The sequence below is a fragment of the Ornithodoros turicata genome, chromosome 1, assembly GCF_037126465.1.
Source record: "Ornithodoros turicata isolate Travis chromosome 1, ASM3712646v1, whole genome shotgun sequence".
Taxonomy (NCBI): domain Eukaryota; kingdom Metazoa; phylum Arthropoda; class Arachnida; order Ixodida; family Argasidae; genus Ornithodoros; species Ornithodoros turicata.
The window spans coordinates 201,858,073-201,884,516 of NC_088201.1; the positions used below are offsets into that span (position 1 = coordinate 201,858,073).

At 44.9% G+C, this 26,444-nt stretch overlaps 2 protein-coding genes across 3 annotated transcripts in view; one reads left to right on the plus strand and one right to left on the minus strand.

Annotated features, from left to right (window-relative positions):
• Window positions 1-12,486, minus strand: part of LOC135378947 (uncharacterized) — a 342,028-nt gene extending 329,542 nt beyond the window's left edge. For both annotated transcript variants that reach the window (XM_064612133.1, XM_064612132.1), the window contains exons 1-2: window positions 12,361-12,486; window positions 10,910-10,927 (exon numbers count right to left, since the gene is read on the minus strand). In XM_064612133.1, coding sequence (XP_064468203.1) covers window positions 10,910-10,927; window positions 12,361-12,364 — 22 coding nt within the window. In that variant the 5' untranslated portion in view covers window positions 12,365-12,486. The remainder of the gene's footprint in view (window positions 1-10,909; window positions 10,928-12,360) is intronic.
• Window positions 12,487-24,307: 11,821 nt separating this feature from the next.
• LOC135393514 (protein GVQW3-like) lies at window positions 24,308-24,778 on the plus strand. The gene has a single exon (XM_064623926.1). The coding sequence runs from the start codon at window positions 24,308-24,310 to the stop codon at window positions 24,776-24,778; it is 471 nt and encodes a 156-aa protein (XP_064479996.1).
• The last annotated feature ends 1,666 nt before the right edge of the window (window positions 24,779-26,444 follow it).

The following is a 26,444-nucleotide window of genomic DNA, read 5'->3' on the forward strand; positions in this document are numbered from 1 at the left end:
AAGCTCCCGACCCCATACTATTTCCATAAACATGCCCAAGATTCGCGGACAAAAACTTAAAGCGTGCTTCGCCTGCATAGACGCAGTGCAAAGGAAACGGTGATTTCATTTTGGCGGAAAATATCGGCATTTTCCACTGGTTACACCTGGGCCCTGTAAGATCTATATACAGATTATGACTATATACATACTATTAAGAAATTACGCCGAAAAAGAATTATCCGTATATGTGTAAAGGCTTTTGTTTCCCCGGCGCTTGAAGTCTTACACATTGTATTCAATGGGATAGAGGCAGAATTCGCGATCCATCGCTATTGCACAGTCTTATATATCAAAAGCTATTCGCTTTAGGTAATTTTACACGGCAGTTTCACAATTAGGGTGACGATGTTTGGAACCTTGGTTATGCAGCGAGCCAGTTTTGTTCCTGAGGGCATGAAAGTCAGACTAAAATGTGATACATCACACTTTATAAAAGTGGTTAGCCTAACGGCACTTCCGCAAGTAGGAAAGCCGACTGTGCGTTTCAGCACGTGTAAATGAGGGGAGGAATTAAACTGAAACTCGAAAGAGAGAGGAATTGTCAGAGTTCAGCGCGCATTTTCCTCTGATAACCAGCACCGCAAGACGGGTTAGACAAAAACACCATTGGAACAACGTCGTAGCTTTTATAATTAAAAAGTTAATTAACGATTTTTAAGTAATTAGTGATTTGACGGTTGAGCAACATATGGCCAAGAACGTCCGCCGGCCCAGAGATGATAGAAGTGAAAACAGCATGTCTATAGCCCTTATAGTTTTTTTTAAATGAAAAATCTGTATCGCCTAAAAAAAGACACCCTCTATACACTTCTATATGGTAGAAGCGCACGCAAGGCAATTTTCCATTTTCTTTATTCGTTTGTACACTTGTCTCGGCGACAGCATGCTTAAATTGTGCATGACCAAGCCGTTGCGCCTGCGCTGTCCGGCGACGCCATTGGCGAACGAAACGTAAATGCTAAGTAAGGCATATGCCTCTATGTTCAATTCACTTCAGTGCATCGAACACAACTTGGACCTGGCGCATAAACAACAACTTTATTACGCGATGATTGGCTGGGGAGTTCACCGACGCTCTACCCCATTGCTGGTGGTGATGCGGCGAATGAAATAATGAGCCCCTTCACAATAAGGATCGAAGTCCCGAAATCCGAAGAGCCTTGAGTGCAGAGCTTTAGTGTGCTGGATGAGGCCAGGGACCAAGCAATTTTGTGAGAGAGAGGGGGCGGGAGCCTAGCACGTTGAGGGATGCGGAGAGTACGGTTCGGGAAGGTTGGTAGTGTGGGCAATGAAGAAGAATGTGCTCGAGATCTTCAACCGCACGGCAATGGCTGCAGTGCGGAGACGCAACTTGTCTTAAACGGTAGCGCCCCTGTGTTGTGGAGGCCATGGCGAGGCGCATTCGATGAACTAATGCAGCATCTTGACGAGAGATATGTGCAGGTATGCGGAAAGCGAGCGCTGGATCAACTCTGCTCAGCATGGCGGGGGGTAGAATGTCAGCGGTCCGTTGGCGGGTAACCAGAGGAGACCCCAGGCGTCGAAGTACAGACCGACGATCTCCTCTCAGCAGACCTGCCACATATAATCGCGTTGTGCCAATGTTTTCTTGACTCCAAGCCGATCATGGCGACGTACCTGTACAGATACTTGACAACAGATAGCGAGAGGCGCGCTTTTTGATCCTTCCTTCAAGGAAATGCTCGCATATATGCATTGTTCTGTGCCACTGCCAGCTATTTTCGCTGATATGTGTTTTGCGCGTGAAATACCGTGCGCGATTTTTGCAAACGCTCGAGGTGACGTTGTAGTTCGCTTTCGGCAAAGCACTGTCAATAGCCTAAGATATTACCAGATTATGCCCATCACCATGGCGATATCTGATCATCTCTTTTTCTTTTTTTAGAGTACGCCAGGGGTGTCGAACTCATTCGTCTCCGCGGGCCACATTCAGCCATAGAGGAACTACGCGGGCCCCATAGGACTGCTTGGGGTAGCTACCTCTGATACATGATGCTGCCTTTGATGCTCGAATTCACTCGGGAGATCACCTAGCCTAGCGGTCTGTTTCTGGTAGCTTTGAATGCACTAATATTACAAATCGCTCATGCAAGGTTTGCTCAGAAATTTGGCATGAATGCACTAGCAATACTAATCGAGTAAAAATTTGACGCAGAGACGGGTTTAGAAAGTCATCTGCCAAGACATCGAAAGCAACACAGAGGCAGGTAGGAAATGACGAACTTTTGAGATTTTATCATATGGTTAGAGGTGGAAATCACTTTTGATAAGTTGAACCAAATTTTGATTTCAGAGTTTGATAGTTCGAATTATTTCTGAGTGTTAGAATCGTTTTGATCAGGCAAATGTAAAGATTCCCTCACGATACCTGTGTACAAATAAAGATTGCTAACAAGAACAATTTTCAGAACGCCTCGGTCAAACGGATCGCCTTAGGTGAAGTAATTCTGCGCTTCCAGTGACACTTGCACAATATCAGCAGTCAACTGGTTCGGTGAAAATATTAGATAAACTACAATGCAATTGTGATCGGCGGCATGTTTTGCGGCGGGGCTGCCCTGTCAGCGATGTGTAGCGCAAAGAGATCGTCATGATGTATACCGTTCATAAATAACTTGGTCTTGTGACGACACTTCTCTGATGCCTTCATACCTCTAGAGAGCAGTGTAGCAGTGCAACACAGCCGATGCCCCAGTTGCAGAAAGCACTCGCACGGCTGTGTTCAGTGTGTTTTGCCCACAATCTGCGCATGCTCAGATGACTCTTGTTTGTAAACAGTAAAGTGGTCTATACATTTTGAACGAACAAAGAGATGACTGATGAATCACGGCGCGGCAACTCACTTCTGAATCGATCCAGCATCCTATTTCCTTTTTAGCAATGGCCGCTTTTACGAAAAAGCTGCAGAAGGACATCTCCAAGTACGACAACTTTCGCTCGTCAGGGTCCATTTTACCAAATGCAAATCGATTTTAAACGAACGTACACAAAACCAACCATTTCAGGACAGAACAGGAAGGGGAGGAAAATGTTGCCAACACTTCGTAAAGAACATACGCCAAAACCGCTGTGCACCCAGCAGCGGGATTTGCGCGCGGTTTGACATGCGTATCTTTTCACAGTGCGTGGCCATGCAGGGCTTTACGCAGCGCGATATTCGCAGCGACATACACCATACGGGCCGGCCTATACTCGAGACGAGCTTATCAGGCTCGTCATGCACTGCCCGTTATCACCAGTCAAAAGGAAGTGGTGATAAGTGTTCCCTTTTTCCTGTCCTTCCTTTCGTGTTTCATGCACCCTCTCACCTACACAAGTGTACAACGTAAACTTGTCTTACTTACACAACACGTGCTACTAGGCTAAACGCACTTCAGGGGACGTGTCCGGGGATCTTGGGCAAGATCCAAGAAACAATGTACCCTTAAACAACAACCCTTAAACGTGCGCTGTATCCACTGGAATACCGAAAATACGAGGCGTCGCCGGCGCTCTTTGCAGGGAGTTACCCTCTCCCGGGCAGTGTATCCCCGTAGATACGGATGTTAGGTTTGCAATGAAATCGAAACCGAAGCTTTTGCTCGCGTAGTTTGTCCAGCAGGGGGCTTGAAAGCAGTCCTTATCGCATCATGACGGACGCGGGTACACCAGAGGGGTCGGACTCGCTCAAAAAAGCGTGACCAAGCGGGAGCTGGCATCCGTTAGTCATGGAAGGCGTTGCCTTCCGTTGGCTGCTTCATTCCGCTAAACTTGACGTGCTCGTTTTCCTAAATTGCTAACTTGCTATCTAAATTCGGCGTACTATGTACGTATCTCATGTGTATTCGTTAAACAAATAAGCAGTGAATATTTTCCCACTACATCACTTGCTTCTGTGCGTTCGTTCGTCACTTTATTATCACGAAACTCGACAGACCAGAGCATGGAATGGCGGGTGGTTTCGCTTTTGCCATTTCCGGTTCCCGTTGGTTCGCAGAGCATCATGAAAATGGCAGTTTTCATGTGTTCAGTGGTGTATTCATCTTTGGAATTACATTGCCTTCGGAAATACATGCCTGCATTTGTCACGATGGGTAACGATTTATTGATTTCGCTCGCAGAGCATACAAACGCCACTTCACAGGTCATAGGCGGTAAACATCTTCATCCGTGCCGGTGGAAAGCAAAAGGTTGGCGGTGTCGCAGGTAATCACATCGATAATATATGATTCACGTTTGATATGATAACGTTCACTTTGTATTTCCGATAGCACTACTCAATTATGCATGTATTCCGAAGATTCGTGCGTGCTCAATGCGATTACACGGCTGGCCTCGCTTCCTACGGTGGACGCCGTTGCCACCGTTGCTTCCATCGGCTCGTTCACCCGTTTGTCATCCCACGTGACTGCGCAGGGTTGGCAACAAACGGAGCAGCTCTGCTGTAGTTAGGGGGCTGAAATTCGTCCACTAACACTGTCCATGACCAACGGATGGCTGCGCCCGGGCGGTCACGCTGGGGGATAGGAGAATCCCATTAACGGCGCGCCAACTACGTTCTCTAGAGTCTTCCTATATTAACTCTATGGGGTACACGTGAGGACCAGGTAGGCATGCATTTGCATTTCGCAGCGCTTTATTTATGTTTATTTGCCAGTATTATTGATTCTTTTTGTGATATTATGGAATACATGTCTTACTGATACCATTTTAAATGCTATACGTCGTGCCGTTGCTTGTGTATTGCGTGTTTATATTCATCTTATCCGGAACGATACACTGTCGGAAAGCGGGAGCGCAGCGCCTGTGTTGCTGTAGATCGGTATTATGACGTGCGTTGTGAGAATCGTCTCTTTTTGCGGTGTTACTGACGTTTGAGCTTTTTGACATTTATTCTTGACGTTTCTTCTTGAAGGGTACGTCGTTGTCAGGATTCGGGACTTCACAATTTTATGGCAGTAGACCGAAGAGAAATATTGTCAGCTTAGTTCCTGCAACTGGGAATGTGTTCGACGTTGGATCCTCAGATGATGACTTTTCGGACGGCGACGGTGACGGCGACGCGAACTACGTTCCACCGACTGTGGGAAAGACGAACGCATTGACCACAGTGACCTCATTGACGGATGAGACTGATTCTGACGTCAATGTACCTCACGCTGCAAGTGCACAGCTGCCTTCGTCGTCCAAACGGCAGAAAAAACGGGACTCACAGTTACGATGGAAGAGGGAACATTTGGACAACTGCCAGATGTCTTTGATGGGCCAGATGCTGTTGAATCACCGCTATCGTATTTCAAGAAATTTTTTTGACAGAAACCTCATCAGCATGATTGTGTCAGAAACGAATCTGTATTCAGTACGACAGCAGGGAGTTGCAATAGGTACAACATACGATGAAATGGAGCAGTTTCTCGGAATACTTATTCTTATGGGCATATTGAGCATGCCAGCCTTTTCGGACTATTGGGGCCAGGACTTCCGCTACCCTGCTGTAGCCGATGTGATTCCATTCAAGAGGTTCAGAAAGCTTAGAAGACTCATGCACTTCACATCAGAAGAGGACACATCTGACAGATATGCTAAGCTTCGGCCGGTCTTGGAAAAAGTACGACAAAACTGCTGCAGCATCCAGTAAGAGCGCCAGCAGTCCATCGACGAGATGATGGTGCCATACAAAGGAACACGAGCAGGGAAGCTAAGGCAGTACCTGAGGAATAAGCCTCACAAGTGGGGTTTTAAATTATTTGTGTGTGCAGGTGTATCAGGAATGGTGTATGACATCCTCCCGTATGCTGGATCTGAACCTTTTATCCCACCACATTCACCGAGGAAGAGGAGAGCCTGGGCCTAGGTGTAAAAGCTGTCATCGCCTTGTGTAAAACTCCTCAACAGCCACAGCAAAGTGTAGTGTACTTTGACAACTTTTTTTGTAGCCTAGAACTTCTGAAATACCTCAACAAGGTAAAAGGTGTGCGGGCTCTTGGGACTATTCGACCGCAAAGGTTGAGAAACTGTATGCTAAAGGAGGATAAAAAGTTGAAAGATGAGGGCCGCGGTTCATACGACTTCAGGTCAGACAAGGACAGTGAAGTCACTGTTGTCAAATGGCTAGACACAAAAGCAGTCTACGTCGCCTCAACGTCGACAGGTGTAGAGCCTCTTTGGACCGTCAAGAGGTATGTCAAAGAGCAGAAAAAGAAAATGCCTGTTCCTGCTTCACGTATCAAACAACAACAACAACTTTATTTTCGGCCTTGGAGAGTGGGGAGTTTCATCGCAACAGGCGATACTCTACCCCAGTGCTTGGTGGAATGGGGGGAATAAAATAACGAGCCCCTTTACAATAACGATCGAAGTCCGATGGTGTCCAGAAATGTCAGAAGAGCAATGACAATCACGTATCATGGTGTCCAGAAATGTCAATCACGTATCATCTTGGAGTATAACACACACATGGAGGGAGTTGACCCCGCCGACATGTTTGTGGAACTGTACCATACTCCTCTCAAATCTAGGAGGTACTTTACCTGAAGCTTTTTGCCCAGCTCATCGACATACGTGTGAACAATGCTTGGCTCCTGTATCGACGAGATTCGGAGCTCCACGGCGCATCACAGACCATGCCGCTGAAGGACTTCAGGGCAACCGTAGCAAAGGCTTTGCTGGCGGCGAACAAAAAGAAAAGAGGACGCCCGTCACCATCATGTCAACCACAGAAAAAAATCAAACGACCGAAGATACCAAGGCCACAGGATGATATACGCTATGACGGGGTTGGCCACTGGTATGGATTCGCTGCCAAAGGAAGATCCGGTACTGCCCAGGGGGGCAAACAAGAATTATCTGCACAAAATGTGGTGTCCTGCTCTGCTTTATGGAAGACAGGAACTGTTTCCGAGCATTCCGCTCCAAGTAGGCATGGACACCCAGAGTGGGCAGTGTATCTTCTGGGATACATAAGTGCGATTCTGCAGCAAGTTCATTTTTCAAACTTTGTAGGGCTGTTTCATGAGCTATGGACTGTCTGGATCTTAGAAAGTAAATGTTCCTATTTTTGTCTCTACGCCTTCATCGCTTGACTGTTAAAGGGTAAAACTTGTAATGTAAGAGTTCTGCGTGAACTCTTCAGTACAGAGCAATGCAGAAAAACAAACAAGAAAACACCTGCCGACCAATCACGCTGTCGACGGACTCCGAAGGCGACAATTTTAAAAAGAAACAAATAAACGTGGTAGCTGTATTCGAATGACTCGAGTCGCCGTTTTCGGCACTGGGATTCGAACCACCAAGTCTCGAATCCTTGCCTGGGATTCGAAGATTCGCGGATTCGGTTGGCTCATCACTGTGCAAGAGCATGTGACTCGATACTCCACCCTGAAGCACTTCAGCAGCAAAGCTGTGTTGGTTGCTTTGATGCGTGTATCACATTGAAAATATAGAGGTGTATATCCCTTAAAAGAGATACAAACGTTTCGTCATACTCCGCTACAGCTCATTCGTTGTTCGAGGTCGTACAGGAAGTAAAAAATGCTGCCTTTGTGACCCTCTTCTTTCACATATTGAAGATTTACAGGTGTGTTTTTCCTTAAAGGAAAAAAAAATCGTCACCATAATTCACCGCAGCTTATTCGTTAGTCGAGATCGCCTAGGAAGCAAATGATGCCATTATGACCATCTTCTCAATTTCAAAATCCACAGGTGTATTTTTCCTTAAAGGAGAAAAACAAAATCGCCACCATGCTCTGTTCCGTATGGTTTGTTCAGGACGTCTAGAAACTGAAAAGCGACGCCTTTGTGACCCATTCCTATCCCATTGTGAAAATATACAGGCGTATTTCTCCTTCAAGAAGAAATAATTATTTCGTACCACACTAACTTGAGCCCTTTTCTTTCTTGAGCTTTTTCTTTCTGAAGATCTACAGGTCTATTTTTCCTTAAATGAGAAAAAATGTCTTTCTTCGCCATATTCCGCTAGAGCTCATTTCTTAGTCGAGGTGGTCTTGGTAGAGAAAAGCGATGCCTTTGGGACCCCCTCTTTTTGCAGTGTGAAAATCTACAGGTGCGTTTTTCTTACGCGAGAAAATAATTTCGCCGCCATAATCAGCTCCAGGTCATTCGATAGTCCATGTTGTTTAGGAAGTAAACAAATGCATTTGCTGAATACACCCTCTCCCATAACATCTGACCTCTACATGGTCATCTTTTCTTGCGGTGAAGTTCTGTTCCGGGAGTGTGCACCTGGGGCTCTTTTCTCGCCAAAGTAATCGACCTCTATTAGTTTGTGCCTCGCGTATCGTTGGTCGTTACGTGAAGAAGGCGTGAAGAACAGAAATGAATGTGACGAGCCCTCAACCTATATTCAAGCTCTTGATCCTGCAATCGTCGTGATCAAATACATACTGTTCTTGCTAGTTGCTGTTAGGACGAAATTGTCCTTTCCCACTCTCTATGCGATAACTCCGCCACCATCGACCGTGCTCGCCTCGAGACGCTTCATCTGCTGCGCGACCTTCGACGAACTTACGACGCAACCTCCTGCGTCGCGAAGCTGTGCCCCCTGGCTCAATCCTTTTTTTTTTCAGCTTTCGTTCTGCGTCGTAGCTTTCGCCGTTTTGTGGTGACCACGCGAGTCACGGAACTAGCTGTCGGTCACCATGGTGAAGAACCCACTTAGAAACACGTGACGCGGGGACGTACAGAGCTGCACAAAAGTTCACGGAACACGCTCCGGCGCATTCCTTCCTCGGAGTAGTACGCTAGCAGCGAATGGTGCCGCACGATCTTGTTAAGCGTCTTGTTACTAGTCCGTTCTGCTGCGTGCGGGCGCCTGCGTGCGTATGCGTGGGTTGTAAGCAATCCGTTCCGCTGTTCACATACCTGCGTCCGAATGCGTACGTCACCAAACTGTAAGCCAATGAGCGCCGAGCGGGATTTCCATTCCAGTGGCCGCCATGTTGAAAACAGTCTCAGAGAGAAACCTACTGCGCACGCTCGGAAGGCGGCCTCGCGATTCGTTCTCCGCTTGCGGGCTGCTGCGTGCGTCGGAAAACGTTGAGCTCGGGCGAACTCCTTGCGTTCTGCTGCGGGAGGTCGCGCACGTATCTGTCGCCACGGCAACCAGCGCCCGCACGCATCCGCACGCAGCGGAACGCACTAGTGTGAACCATGCTTGAGACATGAGCCAATTGATGCTCTGAGGGTGGAACACATATGGAAAGGACAAATGCATACAATGCCTCAAATGACTAAAAAATTGATGATAAAAGATGGAAGTCACTGAAAAGGTTAGCCAGTATTAGGACTCAAACTTGCATCTTCTGGATTACCGGTCCGGGGCTCTACCAATTGAGCTACGCTAACACACCTCCCGAGCGACTTCCAAGAGTGCGTCAGCGGAAGGGACAAACTAGCCACTCTCTCTCACTCATCGCGCTTTCACTCTTATATGTTGTCTCACTGATACACCCATTCGTACGACGGGATCGACGCAAGCGGCATCAGTTGAACATGAGACCGTTGATGTTCTGAGGTTGGAACAGATATAGAAAAGACAAATACATACAAAGCGTCAAATGCCTAAGAAATTAATGATGAAAGATGGAAGTCGCCGAAAAGGTTAGCCAACTGTAGGACTCGAACCCACATCTTCTGGATTACCTGGATCTTCTGGATCATTCTTCTTCTTATTCTGGATCTTTTGGATTCTTGGGCATTTGAGGCTTTGTGTGTATTTGTCCTTTCTATATGCGTTCCAGCCTCAGAACATCAATTGTCTCATGTTCAACTGATGCCGCTTGCGTCGATCCCCTCTCACTCCCGAGAGTGAGAGGGGGATGAGTTAGAGAGAGTGGTTGGTTTGTCCCTTCCGATGACGCGCCCTTGGAAGTCACTGAAGAGGTGTGTTAGCTTAGCCTAACTCGTAGAGCCCTGGACCGGTAATCCAGAAGATGTGGGTTCGAGTCCTACAGCTGCCTAACCTTTTCAGTGACTTCCATCTTTTATCATCGTTAGACATGTTAGGTAGCTGCACAGGGCCGGCATCTACTTTTTAGTCCTCAGGGGGCAGACTCTGAGATTTGCGCCCCTCGCCCGCACGTAGTACACAACTTCTGTGGCCGTGCGTTCCGTGGGTGACCTCTTAGCAATGACGCCCCCAAACGAAACACGACACAAGGGAATGAATTCAAAGCGTACCATACGGCATCTATGGAACCTTCCATATATTCTGTTGTATTGAAAGGATAGGCTTGTACACAATGCGTTAATATATGCCTTGCGAAGACCACACACGACGATGACCGGCTAACAATGTGGGGTGCCAAATGCCGTGAACTCCCAGCCATCCGGCCGCCATTTCTGCGCCCCTTCGGCGGACGTCTGGGGTGCAATTGCCCCCCCCCCCCCTCTCCCGTCCCGACTTAGACGCCGGCCGTGTAGTCCAGCCACATGTTTGCAACTCCATACGGTGGCGTTCCTGCTAACATGTCACCCTAAGGAAGGAATGCGCCAGGGGCTGTTCCGTAGACTTCTGTCCTGCCCTGTACATAATAACAGCTGCCGCTGCAAAAGGCGTACACGTCTTCCGTATTGAACAAATCAGCGCACACTGAAAATTTAACTTTACTGCATAGGACGCTGTGCGCCAGCTGTTGCCATGAAGGATATGATTATCGCATCCGGTTCGAAGACTGAGGGGGACGTACGTCTTTTTGTTCTAATTATCATATATCTAACTTGACACAGAAAGGCGTACGATAGTGTAACTGTTTTTAGAGTGTACACAGTAGCATATATGCTACTGTGTACACACGGAGTATACTCCGTGTGTATCTTATGAAGAAGCGTTGTTCAACAGCATACTTACCCGAAATCTCACTTTCCCCTGCAAGGAAGAATAACGAAGGTTTTCAAGAATTAGGGAGAGAAGTTTACCATCGATCCCGCGGATTTTAGAGAAAGAAATGAGCAAAATGGCGCAAAAATGGCATGCGTGGAGGCTCATAGTAAGATTCTCCTATTTTACTAGGCAAAATCACTGCAATAAAGTCAAATTTTAAAATTTATTCTACGAAATTAACTTTTCACGTTGCAGACCAATGAGCGATGAGCCAGGCGTGTATATCTCATCCCTTCCTGTCTACTTCAGCGGCACTACCGGAATAAAAGTAAAACTAAAGTTGGGATGTAATTCGTTACCGGGACGCTACACGCTACCCAAAAAATACTAGAGAAAAAGTAATCATACGGAAACAAACGCTCTTGCGCAAGAAAAAGAACAAGCCAAAATAAGGAACAAAAACAGCAAACGTTGCGTGAACGGGGCAGATCACACAACGAGGCAAATGCCGCAGACGCACTACTGAAACTTGAAATTCGACATAATAAATATCATGAGCTTGGAGCTTTACTCGAAACCGTTTGACAGTTTCAATTGGGCTTATGTGAGTATTGAATCTTGCATGTATTGCACACGATAAACTATCAAGATCCGCAATGACAATATTTCACTTTTCCAGTATTGCAATAATTACGAGGCCTCTAGGCACACATTGACAGTAGCCCATCCTACTTGAACTCACTACACTGTGCGAAATACGTGAAAACCTAATCAAACTGGTCACTCTTGGTCACTCTCGACGTGTGTATATTCTACACAAACTGACTGACCTTCCAACGTGTGAGACCCTAGCCTAACGTAACCTTGGCCAGTCAGGCGTGTTCATATTGAATATGCACATGTCCAGACTCACCAAGGTTAGTTTAGGCTAAGTTGTTACATATTTCACACGTTGGAGGGTCTAAAAACCTAACCTAACCTAACCTTGGTCAGTCTCGACGTATGCATGTTCTACACTGTTTTCACAATACATGCTCTCCATATCAGTCTGACATTCCCACCATGGTGTCTTCGACACTGCTGGCACAAGTTGATTTTCCCTTTCGGAGAAGTAAACGGATGAGACGTTATCTTCTTGCGTCTATTTTCTGCCTATATCTTGTGATTTTTCGAACGTGTCCATTTCCTAATTTACTCCTTCGAATATTAAACAAATAGAATACAGCGCATATCATTTACCACTTAGAATGCCATTGCCCGCACCGCTTCATTCAGTAGGAGACGATATCATGTTTTATACCAAGGATATCTCGAAATCCATAGTCACGCGTCTGGCAACAATGAAAGCACCGAACGGGGAGGATCACCGCTATATCTACACCTATCCGTCTGCCGCAGGATCGTTACCATACTGCAGCTGAATTAGATATGCGAAACATCGATGTGAAATTAAAATGCGAGTATGAAACACTGCATACCCATCTTTCCGAGGCTTTTGGGCACAGAACCAACGTGTAGTCCCTCCAGGTCACAGCGTCTAGCTAGCTTATGTTCATGCCACCACGACTAGGTCGTCGTCTTCGTCCTTCGAAAGAGTTGTCAGAGCTTTCTTTTCTTCTTCTTCTTCCTCACACACGCAGTGGTCGTATGCTTCCTTCTCTTTCGTTGAGATCTAGATTCATAACAACGGCGCACTTGAAAGGGAGACTTCGGAACAAAATTGATTTCAAGCTTGCGGTTTTCCCACAATAATTTACACGAACTGACACAGTTGTTAAATATCTCATTTGAAAATGAAGGTGAAATCACAAAAACGATTTCTGAAATTTGAAAAAGTCCCGCTCCCACCGTACGTCCATGGAAGTGCTTCTTCCTTTCTCTGCTCAGCCAACGTCACCGTGCACCAGTCACACCGTTGCTGCGCTGTTTTCTGACTCTGAGGGAAGCACATGACCGTTGTTTCTTTCCATGTGTGTCTGCTGAATCTCACCCCCAATCTTCGTCCATTATTTTGTTCCATGAATGGAACGTGGTGGCTCCGACCGATGTGGTATACTACTTGTCCAGTCCATGCAACCCGTTGGCCTTCGGAAGGGAAAATTTTTGAGACTCCTCGCCACATCACCGATCGTTCCGAAGTATCCCTTGAACAAAGTGGGAAAGCAATGCGTCTGATGCGAACCCAAAATGAAAGAAATGCACCTTGATTTCACCTCTGGGGGAAGGGTTTCCTCATCAACAGGCAGTGCATTCCCAAGTTATATATATATATATATATATATAAGAATATATATATATATAACTTGTATATATATATATACTTATATAATTATATAAGAATATATATATATAAGAATATCTGGACAACCATGCGATATCTATGAGAGGTCTGAGGACGACATTCGCGTTTCGGGTTTACCAAGTAAATAACAGATGTCCTAGGTACGTCTGTAGGATATCGCGCTTTGGATATTTGAATGGAGGAAGCGGCCTGGAGATCCCTGTGATATCCACGAAAGATCCTGTGATTTCAGGCACTGGTTAAACGTCACAGGAACGTCCCGAGGACGTCACTTGAAGATCTAGGGATAAATGTGAACTTTATGATATCCTCTTCCGACAGTCACATATTCTGTTGTGCTGAGAGCAAACAAAAACTTGTGTAAACGCTAAGTGGATATGGGGGAACTAGTAAACAAGTTATATATTTGTATCGTTCGCGTGCTGCTAGCCGTGGCAATAGTTTTCAATCCGCAACGCTCGTCAAGCAACAGTGGAAATCGAACATTTTTACCGCTCCACTCAGCAGCTAATCACATTACAGACAATAGCTTGAATTAAAAACACTGTATTAGGCCAGGAAATAACGTGAGATCCGTTATTGGTTATATCTTGGCGCTGCAGCTACACGGGTCAATTGCACAGAAGCACTCCCTCACCGTTACAAATGTATCATGGCCCAATACAGTTAATGAATGTGCCCAGCAACTTGTGTTTCAGTATATGCTCTGGCCATTTTGTCAACAGAGATTATTCTGAATGCTCTGGTTTCCCTTCAAGTCCGCGTACGTGGTGGAAGGGACATAAAAGGCACCCTGGTCTTCTTTTTAGGGTGGGAGTGCCTTGGTAGCCTGGTCAGCCTCGGTGGACCGTGAGTCGTAGCGTGGCCGAACGCTGGCAGGGCACACTATTCGCCTCTCCAACTACCTGTAGGGGCGCTTGCGTCGTTTTCAAGTTGGCGGACGAAAGAATGATTACCGTTGATTCAACTTATAGTCTGTCGCTATGCGAAATCCTCAAATACGCTGATTACAATGTAAAATGCAACGCATTTGCGAAGGGCGAAGAGATACTAAAGGCCGGACATATAATAGCGTGTGGCAAAAAGGCCGAAACCGAGGGGGAGATTAACATTTTTGCACTTTGCCTTGCGACGAGTGGCGTGAAGAAGGAGCCGCGTAGCATCAACATTTCGCTGCATAAGGATGGTGATGAGCTTCGCATATCGGACAGACAGTGTTCATGTGAAGCTGGGAACTCTGGATCATGCAAGCACGTCATTGGCGTCCTGCTCTTTTGCAACAAGTAAGTAAAGAACGCATCTGCATGCGACGCGAGCATGAGCACCTTAGCCAGCTTACCTTGTACTGCGGACATATGAAAATAGAAAACAACAAAATATCCGGGCCAGATAGCAGCTTCACAAAAGCTCGTAGGTTTCACAGCGCTGCTGTTCTCGTATTGCCTTTGTAACAGCTCTAGCTACAGTTTCCCAATGAAATGCGCACACTTGCCGCCCATCATAACTGTATGTTTCGCATACTTGCACGCATTACAAGTTACGCGAAGTGGTTAACAAGAAATAGTAACGGTGACCGATCAAAGGATGCACTTAAGCACAAGGTGTAAATAAGCATTAAAAGAAAAAGGGGACTGGGCGATTTAAGAGATATGTTATGTTATTAATTGCATGCAATACATATAATAGTCTGCATGCACTGCTGCACATGCAGAGTGGAGGTAAGCAACCTGGAAATTTGAGCTCCACTGACTCTGCGTGTACATGGAAAAGAGGTCACTCCACAGCACAGTACGATGAAACTGTTCCACTGAAGAAGGTGTGCCACATTGAGGAATGTTCCTGCCCCATTGAAGGCTCACCGGAAGAGGATGAGAACTTTGTTTCTCTGGTGGTCAGCGTTTGTAAAGAGAGTGCGCTCGCAAAGCACAGGTAAGGAAAAGGTCAAGGGCTAGGATGTAAATAAAAAATGGCAAATCTATAATGGATAGGTATGCCTGCAAAGGTTAGCAGAAAACGAAAATCCCAGAAAATTGCTTTCGATGCATCCGGCACACTAAAATATGTACATGGGATTCCTCATTTGTTTCATATTGTCATGATCATAATCTCTGCCTCTAAGAGGAAGCTTATGTGTCAAAAACATTTTGATTTTCCAGGCAAGGACGTGGTACCAGGGCTTCTCATCTGTAAGTTTGACAGCCATCTATCTTAAGCTAGAAAATTTGAAAAAAACATGTCTGTTAAACCACTATGGCAAAACTAAAAAAATAACTGTCTTTTTATTACATATGAATGCCTGCATAAGCCGTATAATTGCATTGATCTGGATGAGCTGTAGCATAACATCCTTTGCCTCCCTCTGGAATTTCAGAACTGCACGATCTGACAGGAGCTCATCAACTTTGCATAAGCTAATTCAGCACATGACATCAAACACACTGATGGAACACCTCAGCATGTTTTCAGTGCCATTTCCTGACATAGAGAGTGAGGAATTTTACAAAGATAATGTTCTCACCAACATCCATGACATCGAGAGCATTGCGAATGACACACTGATGGACAAGATGCTGTGGAAGCAGGAACGTTGGAACAGGATTACTGGTATGTGAAGCATAGATTAGCATTAGATAAATTAATATGCTGTTTTCCACCTACAGGGTTCTTAAGAAACTCAGCCAATGCATCTGATTATGCCCATTTGTTGGTTTGTACCTGAACACAATATTTCATAGAGCCACCACCACCACCACCACCATCATAGAGCCTTGCGGATGTACTTGAATCTGTAACTCAGTTGCTTTCTTTTAGAAACTTCCGCACTTTTTGTGCATGCCTTTTTAGGTGTGGAGAATGTAAATACGGAACTAGTTTCGCTTCACTGTGGTCATTTTGTCCATTTCAGGTACCACTTACTATCCATTATTTACCTATTCAAAAGGACTCTGGGGCAGCAAGATATTGTCAGTTGTACGCCCGAAATTTAAGGGTAACTCATGCACTCTGTATGGGCTTTCTGAGGAGCAAAACGCTAGGACAGCGTACGAGACAAGTACTCAACAGCAAGTAGCAACATGCGGACTTCTTGTATCGCCACAGAACCCGTGGCTGGCTTGTAGTCCCGATGGCATTGTACTGAACAATGACACACCAGCCAAGCTTGTGGAAATCAAATGTCCAACACAGGGTAGAGCGATGCCTGTGTCACAGGTTGTTACGCAGTGCAAATTTTTGACAAGCAACGGTGAAAATGTGGAACTGAAAAAGCTCCATACATACTACGGACAAGTGCAACTGTGTATGGCGATCATTGGTGTCCAATCATGTGATCTAGTCATTTATGCTAGCTTTGATAGGTCCTGCTTTGTTATTAGTGTGCCCTTCGATTCACACTTCGTCTGGAAAATGCTTTCTCGTCTAAAAACAATTTACTTCACACATGGCCTTCCTGCACTGAGAAACTAATTTTTTTTAACTCTTGCAACTGCGTGGGGCAGGAGCTTACGGAACACCAGGACTGTGTGATGCACTTCCTCAGTAAATGGAACCACAGATAAATCCAAAAGATTTTCCTGGCCTCAGTATACCTACATTGCTGCCCTTTGTATAACTCCCAGCATAGATATAGCAAATATGTTTTTCATTAACCTTTGTGCAAAATAATTGAAACGAGGAAATTGGCAAACAAATTAAGAACACTTATCGTAAATTTTAATAGCATCAGTATATCCAGAATATGCACAGTTTTTGACAATCTTCACTTTTACAGGTATTGCACAGGATCGTGTACTTTGTACAAACACATTGTCATAATAAATACATGAAATTCAGAACATAAAAGGACTCTGGCTATCACAGGTGGTATGGCTCACAAGGTGCACATTCGTACTATCACAGCAAAGTAAATGTCACTGACTCAGAATATGTTAACTAGTCAACTTCACCTTACATTCTGGAATATATAAAGTAAAATAAATGTAGCAATATTGCAAAATACATACAGAAAGATGAAACTGCTGTGGCTATTACAGATAATTAGGACCTGAAGTTCAGGACCAAATCACACTTAAATCACAGAAATAATGCAGAGTACAAAATAAATAACACCACAGCTAAATCTCTCTATCAAATGACTCACACATCAGGTTGGTCCTGTCTCTCTGTGATGAACAACACTTAGGGCTCTTCGTTTTCAGGTTTCTTGATTTTATAAATTCGGGGGGATAAGGTGGAGAGAAATGGGGCACTAGAATCTGTTTTTGATATGTCATCGGGAAATGTTTGGGTGAAACGAAGGGCATATGAAACAAGCCGCTGCTGTGACACGGGGACGGGAAGCAAGATTATGTATATTTCTGTTTAGAACTGGGACAGTGAATGACCGCGGTATTCAAACAGTTGTCGAAGCTCCACAAAATCTCGCATTTTCTCTCCTGCAAGAGGGTATTACAAAAGAACAAAATATAGGAATAGAAATAGCTCTCTTTGCTGATATTATGATTCACTTTTCCGACGGTTTACTTAGAATGACAAGATGGAGGACCACAAGGATTCTGGGTAGACATCGGGTATTACCCAAATTATTGAAAACTTCATGGGGGAACTGTTGTGAAAAATCAAAAATCAGGTTTACCTGATTTTTCATTCAACCCAAAAATGAAGAACTCTAACATACTTAGGAATTAGAGGAACGTGTCATCACACAAGATGGGCTTAGAGAGGTTTGTTATGGCAGCTGCAATGATCATAATACCATCGGCTTCAGGCACCATGTTCCATGAAATTTTCTGGCTCAACACCCGAAACATTTTGATTCGCTGTATGGCTCTTTCTACATGAACACGGGCCTTGGCAATGTCTTTCGTTTGAAGCGCTTCCTCTCTTGTAAACTGTTTTTTTCTGACGCAGAAATGGTGGCCTGATAACCTTTACAAAATGTGGTTCACAAATGGAGTCAATAAGAAATCCACGGTCAACCATAACATGATCATCTGGCGTCAGTTCTTTGATGAGACCACTCTGCTCAAAAATCACCCGATCTGAAGCACGACCTCCGTATCCTTGACTGACATAGCTTATAAGACCTCCAGGTGAAATACCTATCATATATTTTACTGTGTTTGCTTTTTTGTAATGAGAGTAGGTACAGATCCTGCACCTCAGGCACTTTGGGGAGGCCACTTCAATTTCGGTACAGCCCAGTACTACTCGCACTTTAGGAAACTGCTGGAAGCACTTTGGCAAATTGTCAAGCACCTCCTCTTTTGTTGGCCACACTATGCATGGCTTCAGAATCACTGCAAGTGCCCGTATAGTGAGCTTTACAGTGTTGCTGCAAGTTGTTGGCGAGCACTGGTACAGTTGACACAATAAGGTGAAGGGCATGCAGTGCTTCATGTACACGAAAGTCATTATTATCCTGTCTTTTGCTCCAAACATATGCCTCGTTGTTGTTGGAACTTTGCTTTCAAGGATGTCTATCAATGTCTTGAGCAGTTCTGGGTTGTCAATACCTGTTAATGCTGTTAGGATATTTTTCTCACATGCAAAATCGCTAAAGCTCCGTAGAAAGTCTCCAGATGTGACTTGTACTTCTGCGTCCTTTTTCTGCACTTCACTTGTGCTGTACACCTGAAGCAGAGCCTCAGCAACATCCTTTTCACGTTCTGTGACTTCGGCTTGAGTTCGGTGCAGCACAGCTTCAAGTTCCGACATACTCGTAGAAATGTCAAGGGGGCTTTCGTCCTCTTGGTTGAAGCTGTCATCACAAGAAATGGGTGGCTGCAAAATAGAAAGAGATGGTAACTGAGTACTTTCAAAGCTCAACAACAATACTACACATTTGCACATCAAGGAAGCCTGTACAGTGTATCTGCATGTAAGGATACGTTACTCGTGAGATCACAATTGTATATTCATGGAAATTTATAATGTGTTAAGTAACAGGATATGTTCTGCAGGTATTGAAGTGCATTGTGACTTTTCTAAAGCATTTCATTTGTGGAGTAATTAGGAGTCCCCTGTAGGAATGCAGGGTGTACAGGAATTATGATTATAGTGTAGTGCACAAAGCACTAGGACGATCAAAGTAGAGGATGGAGTAAATCTGTGACTAGAACACCAATGACAGAAGTTAACAGGAGAAGTAAAATTTGCTGTTAGAAGCTTCACATGTATGCCCACAAAGTCTTGTATTGAGTAGGAGTGTCGGTTAAAATCACTGGTGATGAACTTTGTTCAGCTACTGTGTATTAAAATGCCCCCATAAATTATTTTACCTCTATCACACAATATGTAGGTGGTAATGAAATAGTTCATGGTTGCACACCTTGGTTGATAGCCATGTTTCGGTCAAAAATACAAACTCAGGATCACATGAATGCACAAACGAACACATCTCATCACTCTCGTAAACTCTGGCTTCCATCACTTGACATGGAAACATAGGAGCGCTGACTTAATTACCCGGTATTTGCAAAGTTGAAATAGATACATGGTCAGTTTCATTTCATAAGATGTGCTTAATGCCTCTTTTACAATGCACGCTCAAGAATTGCGCGAACGACAATAAATTTAACTCACGCGTGCCGTTTCCTGGTGCCTTCGTTGTCTTCGCTCACATCTCTCCTGGGAGAGCTTTCGTTTTCTGTTTTCTTTTTCGGCGTTGAATGTGGACGAATGCGGGAGATTCTGCGACGGGGCAGCTTGGTGCTTGAGACGGCGTTTCTTGCATTGAGCGTCTGTCAGCCGAGAAGCAAGTTGAAGGATGTGCGATACGTAACGAACTTCTTTCGGTAACTTAACGCAGAACGGTAACTGCATCTTACCTGGGAGGATGTAGTCGTCCCCCGTGAAGTGCTTTGAGCAGACACACATCGCGTTACCCACCGGTTTCCCGATCTTGAGAAGCCGAACCCATTCCGCGCGTCTGTTTACCGTATGACCGCCCCGCAAGCAAGTTTCTTCGGGGCCAGGAAACGTGTGGTAGGCTAGGTTTCTGTTCCGTCTTGCGGTGTTTTTGCACTGTGGGACTGAGCAGTGCTTATTGCTCATTGATTTCTGTAACCCAGGAAACTCCATCGCAAATAAAGCAAAGTTTCGACCAAGTTTCAGATCACCATGCTGAAACAGCATGCTGCTGACGGTGAGCGCTGCAGTTGCTATCATTCATTGAGTGACTCTGCTGAGGTCCGCTAGGGGGCGAGCAGTTAGCTGGAGAGGCGAATACTTCATAGATTTTTCCCCCTGTTGTTGATGTTTGAGGCATGCATTTCAATACACACACACACAGACAAACATGTAATTATTAGCGTATGTAATATGTCTGGTAATAAATATGTACATTACATATCAGGGTGGCGTTATCTCAGTTATGTTATAAACTAAAACTAAGTGAGCGCAATTTAATATCAAATTTTAAGTCATAATTTGTGACATCCAATATGTGTCCAGATATCCATTAAAATACCTTGAGGGGACATATCTCGGATGACAAAGGGGGTTAAAATGCATATCTCACGGACGTCCTGTTGATGTAAGTTGGATCCTCACGAATCTCCAGCGGACATCCAGATATCCAGAATTAGATATCACACAGATATTGCCTGGATGTAAATGGTTTACTGGGCGCCCTTTCCAACGAGCTGTTTCTGACGCTTTTGAATATTCACAGCTTCAGCTTTTTTAAAGGTTGTTTTCAGTCATGCATCCAGAGAAAAACTCCTCTACAGGTCAAGTATACAGCTCAGGCACTGCGTTTGAAAATAATCATAAATCATTTTCCCTCTCCATGCACACTCACGCGATATCATCGCCTGCACTGCTTCGTTTAAGGCTTCGGTACCACTCCCCTTGCGAAAACTGCCATGTTGGGCAGAGATTGCAAGGCACTTATTTGGCTGACGTTGGAGGTATTAGTACCGTAGGAAGGTATTTTTTCTACGCTAATGCGCTACATCGTTCTTTTGTTTATACGTTGCTCATCTTTTCTACTATAAAGCGATGAAATGACCATATGCTCATTTTTTGCACTTTGTCGAGATATTACGCGAAGAGAAAAGAAGATAGGGCTATGTAGTTTTTTGTAGCGTGGTGCCCTGGGATACGCAAAATACGCCACATCCCAGCGTTATTGATGTTTTGAATAGGTAATTTATCAACGCTCCTTAGAAAATATGAAAAATGGGATTTTCCAACATGTCATTTCGATATCATTATATTGCTTGTCTGAAAGGAAGATCCGCACTGAAGAGAGGCAATTATTCACAGAACAAACCCCTAAATTTTCACCGTTGTGGGGGTGTATCAAGGGAAGTCAGGGCGCATGGAAACTACCCGCTCACCTCCCAGTGAAAGCGAAACCGATGGGCTGTGGCAAGCGAGATTTACCGCATAAGTTGGTAACCATGGCCTGTTAGTCCTTGGCTTCCCCGAGAGGTGTCACAGGCAAATACCAAAGATTGTGTTTTGTGTTATATTTAGTGTGCTTTTCGGTATCTTCTTTTTCTTTTTTAGTTATAAATATGATATAAGTTCAACAAATGCTATACGTGACGCGTAATGGGTTATTCGCTGACTGACCTGCTTTGACCTTTCGCATCAGGTGACACCTGACATGCTGACTACGTGTGACAAGACATGCGGCCAACGTCCTTTTTCTGGAATGAACTGTCTGCACATTCTGCCGTCCATTTTTGTTTTCTTTTTTTAATTAGAGTGTATTGATTTCATTGAATTGAACTCGGGGACTTGCCGTCAGTCACTATAACCGTTTGCAATTTTTTATCTTCAGCTGCTCAGCTGCTCAGACAGCTGCACTGTCTGAGCAGCTAGCCTTGTTAGAACTTTAGATTGGACTGAAGCCATGGGTACTTTGAATCCACCGCTTCCATAGGCAGCCTAGCAAAAACAATTCTTTAAGATAATGTTCTTCGTGCGAATCGCAGACGTGGAATCAACACTTCAAGTTAAATGGACGGGGGCATCGTCAGGATTACCAGACGCCAAAGTCGTAGCCCGCCAAGTCAGGGCCTGAAAGTAGCCAAAAAATAGCCAAGTCGGATAATTTGAATATAGCCAAAATAGCCAAACACCTTACGGTTAATTTATTAGTGTATTTATATTAGGTGCGGTCGCAGGTCAGTCTTGCATGCCTTGCAGAAAGCAGAGCTCGATGTTGATGAGGCGGCTAGCTATCCTGCAGGAATATCGAGAGGGACGCCCGTGTGCGAAGGCAAAATTGGCTGCGGATCTCAAAAGCCCATACATAACATAACAAAACCACTGTGGCATATAAGAATGGTATCAGTTTAATTTACCTTTAAAGTCTGTATCTTCCTGCCATTCCTTTCTGTATCGCTTTGGGCACTCTCCGCACTTCCCACAAATTGGCCACTTGCCGGTGTCCGAAACGTGACTGCCAAGAAAAAAAGAGGGCAGCTGTCCACACGCTTCAGTCTTGTAGCAATGCCAGCACCAAGTGCATAGCGATGCACGCGCGCGCGTAGTTCTTTTTATTTTTCTACTTTTTATTCTTGTGTTTTGCACCCGTACATCTTCCAGAAAGAGCGAGGGGCTGCTCCAGGCTTCAGAAGATACTGGCCACACACCGTACACTGGTCGTAACGTGTATTTGGTCTTTTGAGTTCGTTGTCTTTCTGGTACGGCCTTCTTTTTGCAACCTTTAATCGTCGTCGTGGGATATAACTTGATCGGGACCCTTTCTTTCTGTATCTCTCTATGAAATGTGACCTTCAGCAGACAGCAGCTTTGTGGAAACAGAAAAACGCAAACTATGGCCGGAAAATATTGAAATAGCCCAAAAATAGCCAAGTAGAGAAGCTTGAAAATTTCCCGCCAGACGCAACGAAAAGTAGCCAAATTTGGCGGCTATACCCAAATCTGGCACCCCTGGACATCGTGCCCGCGTCCCAGAGCACGGCCCAGGGCCTCCTCTCCCGGCGACCTTGGCGATGGAGCGCGCGGGCCAGCGTAAGCTTCGAGCTGATTTATGGTTGACATGCCTATGCCGCTGCGGCCTGACTTGTGCGTACTATCGCCTGAGCAAGCGCCGTCGACCCTAAGTCTCACAAAAGCCTCATATATCGTTAAAATACACGATACACTAAAACTGTATTTTCGATACCGATGCCCCGATACTCTCATTTTTGGCGCCCGATACCTAATACCGATACACAAAAAGTATCGAAGATACATGTATCTTCCATACTATCCATAGTACATTCCATAGTATATCCGATACTGTCCATGACTGCTAGCCACTTACATGGTTATCATAATAAATTTTAGGGAGATAAGATTTCATTATTAAAAATGAATGGGCGAAGTTGCAAGACTTACGTGTACCTGAGAAGGTGCACTTTTTCAGGTGTCACTTCCGCAGCTCTAATTATCTTCTTTTCGTTTCTGGATGTTTGGTGCGTGCTCGGAGTATGATGTAGCCATATACAAGGTGTACCAGAAAACGTGTCATTGAATTCTAATTTAAAAAATGTCATGGCAATGTAATGCATGCCAATCAGTCTGTGATTTCTCGTCACGCGGAAGACTCTGCATCGATGACTCGTTGTTACTGACTACGCGGTGGATGCATTCTGACGGAGACTTTCTTTTCATTTCGTTGTGTGTGTGTGGGGGGGGGGGGGGAACTAGATCCACTCTATAACTGCATATGACTCATGTGCGGCTGCAATAACTACAAAGAAATAGAAGCATCTTTCAAGTATGCATCATGTAAAAGCACGAGACTATCCTTACACTGTTTGTTGGTCTATCCTTTACTTCCCATTTCTTTTCTTTTTTATTTATTTTATTCTTCTTTCTTCATCAATTTTTGTCGCGGAAAAGCAAGCCGACGTCCCGTTTTGCTGGCTTTTCCCCCGTTCTTTTTTTTTCTTTCGTCTATTAAATACGATGTGTGGCTATTAACTAACGGGACTGTGCATCTGGTAGGAAGTGTACCTCGCGGAGCGGGAAACGCACGCACAGTTTATTAACCTTGAACCTTCCACGACAAGCCCCGACAAGCCGCGTTGTGTTGTCGCTCGTTGTCTACCTGCTGGAGTCCATTGCAGGGAGGGGTATAGAGTCGTGTTGCCTGAATGATGGCGAGTACCAAAGCGGAGCAGCGGACAAACCTGAAATTTCTAGCGAAACTGAAGAAATCTCCGAGCGAATGCTTGAAGCTGTTGCAAGAGGTGTACGGTGATAATGCGATGTCACGTACGCGAGTGTTTGAGTGGCATAAACGGTTTGCCGACGGACGGGAAAAAGTTGAAGATGATGAAAGTCCGGATCGGCCCGTCACAGCAACAACAGAAGAAAACATTGCGAAAATTAATGCAGTTGTTCGCAACGATCGCCGCCTGAGCATTCAGATGATAGCAGAAATGGTGAATCTTGACAAAGAAACCGTACGACAAATTTTGCACGAACAGTTGAACATGCGCAAGGTCTGCGCCAAACTCGTCCCCAGAAACCTCAATGCTCCAGCTCACAACACTCTCTCGGTGAAGCAGTTTCTGGCCGATAAAAAGGTCCCTGGCTGGGCCACCCTCCTTACTCGCCGGATTTAGCTCCTTGTGACTTTTTCCTGTTTCCGAAGGTGAAATCCGCATTGAAGGGAACACATTTCCAAACTGTGGACGACCTGAAGGGCAGAACGGCAACGCTACTGAAGGGGCTAGCACATGATGACTTCCAGCAGCGTGTTGTGTCTGTCCCTTCGTGTTTCCTAGTGTCGATGTTTTACATTATGCATCAACTTCACCAGGTCGATTGCTTCTTAGCCATCTTTTCATTCTCAGATTTCAAGTGTCTGCGCCGTTGAGCGTTCCTAAACGTCGTCGTGAAGGAGCCCATAAGCTTGCAATGCCGGCCCCATGTCTAAACATGGATGACGACGTCATATAAAACGGTGTGTCGGCAGCGTGAACTAGGTTATAAATAGTGACTGGACCGCACATGTCATGTACAAGTCATAGGCCTGAATTTGTGTGGCGTAAGTATTGAAAATAACTTTTTCTCGTACTCGTACAATTTTGTGAAGGTGCTACATGACTTCTTTAAGCCACAGGAGCTATAGGCAGAGAGGGTGCAGTATGTAGCAAACATAGCAATTTGGTGCTTGAACGTGTGCAGTATGTTGCAGTCACAAAATTCAGCACAACAGCAATCAAAAGCAAAATGTGACAAGACAGCTAAATAAAGAAACGGAATACGTTTATTTTGCTGATCATTCAGTAACAAAACGAAATAAGAAAAAGTGAAACTGAATTAGTCAATTATCCCATGATGCACATGATGGAACTACCCCATGTAGCACATGGTGGGATAAGAGACGTCTAACCCAGGGGATAAGTTGAGACTTTAAGGCTAGGTCTAAAAGCAGGCGTCTACTAGACCTCTACGGGGTTAGATGTTTGGTGAATGTCTGCATCTAGATGTCTACTAGACCACTGTCGGGTTATGCATTCAGTGGACATCTCAATTTGGAAGTCTACTAGACCTCTACGGCGTTATACATTTAGTAGACATCTCAATTTGGAAGTCTACTAGATATCTACGGGGTTATACATTTAGTAGACATCTCAATATGGAAGTCTACTAGACCTCCAGAATTTTAGATGTTATTTAGACATGTACTAAAAATGGCTCACGAGACACCACCGACGCGTTCCAGGCTAAAAATCTCCCTTTCGCGTCGTATAGCAGCTCGTATGAATTGTGGACCACACTGTTCTTTCTTTTTTTTTTTTTTTGCGTGTGCAGGGAGGATATGTAGAGGTAAAACACGCGGAAAGGTTGCCAGGTTGGTGAGAGCTACGAGGACCTGCTGATCCGCATTCGTTTGCTGAGGGGTCGCTCAGCGAGCGGTATACACCTGGGAGGGTGACTGAGCACTCCTCAATGCCACAGTGCAAACCAGTGAATTATAATGAGGGGGAAAAAGCCATTACAGAAACAAGTAAATGACACTAGACGTGTTTGAAATTCAAAATTACAGATTAAGATGGCTTCCATGGGTGCACGCAGAGAAACAGATACTCATGGAACGATGCGACAGCACCAGAGGACACGTGTTTCGCCGTGTTACAATAATTTGCATTTCAGATGAGTTGTTTGTTTGTGGCTTCTGCGTGTAGAAATTACTGTTGCAAAGTTGCAAATCATAAAAAATGATGTAATTAAATTTGTTTCTCGTTTTCGAATTAGTATTGTTTCTATCACTGAATAAACGTG

Bases quoted from the DNA above. Each gene is read 5' to 3' on its own strand.
- LOC135393514 (XM_064623926.1), top strand. From the start codon at position 24,308: ATGGCGAGTACCAAAGCGGAGCAGCGGACAAACCTGAAATTTCTAGCG.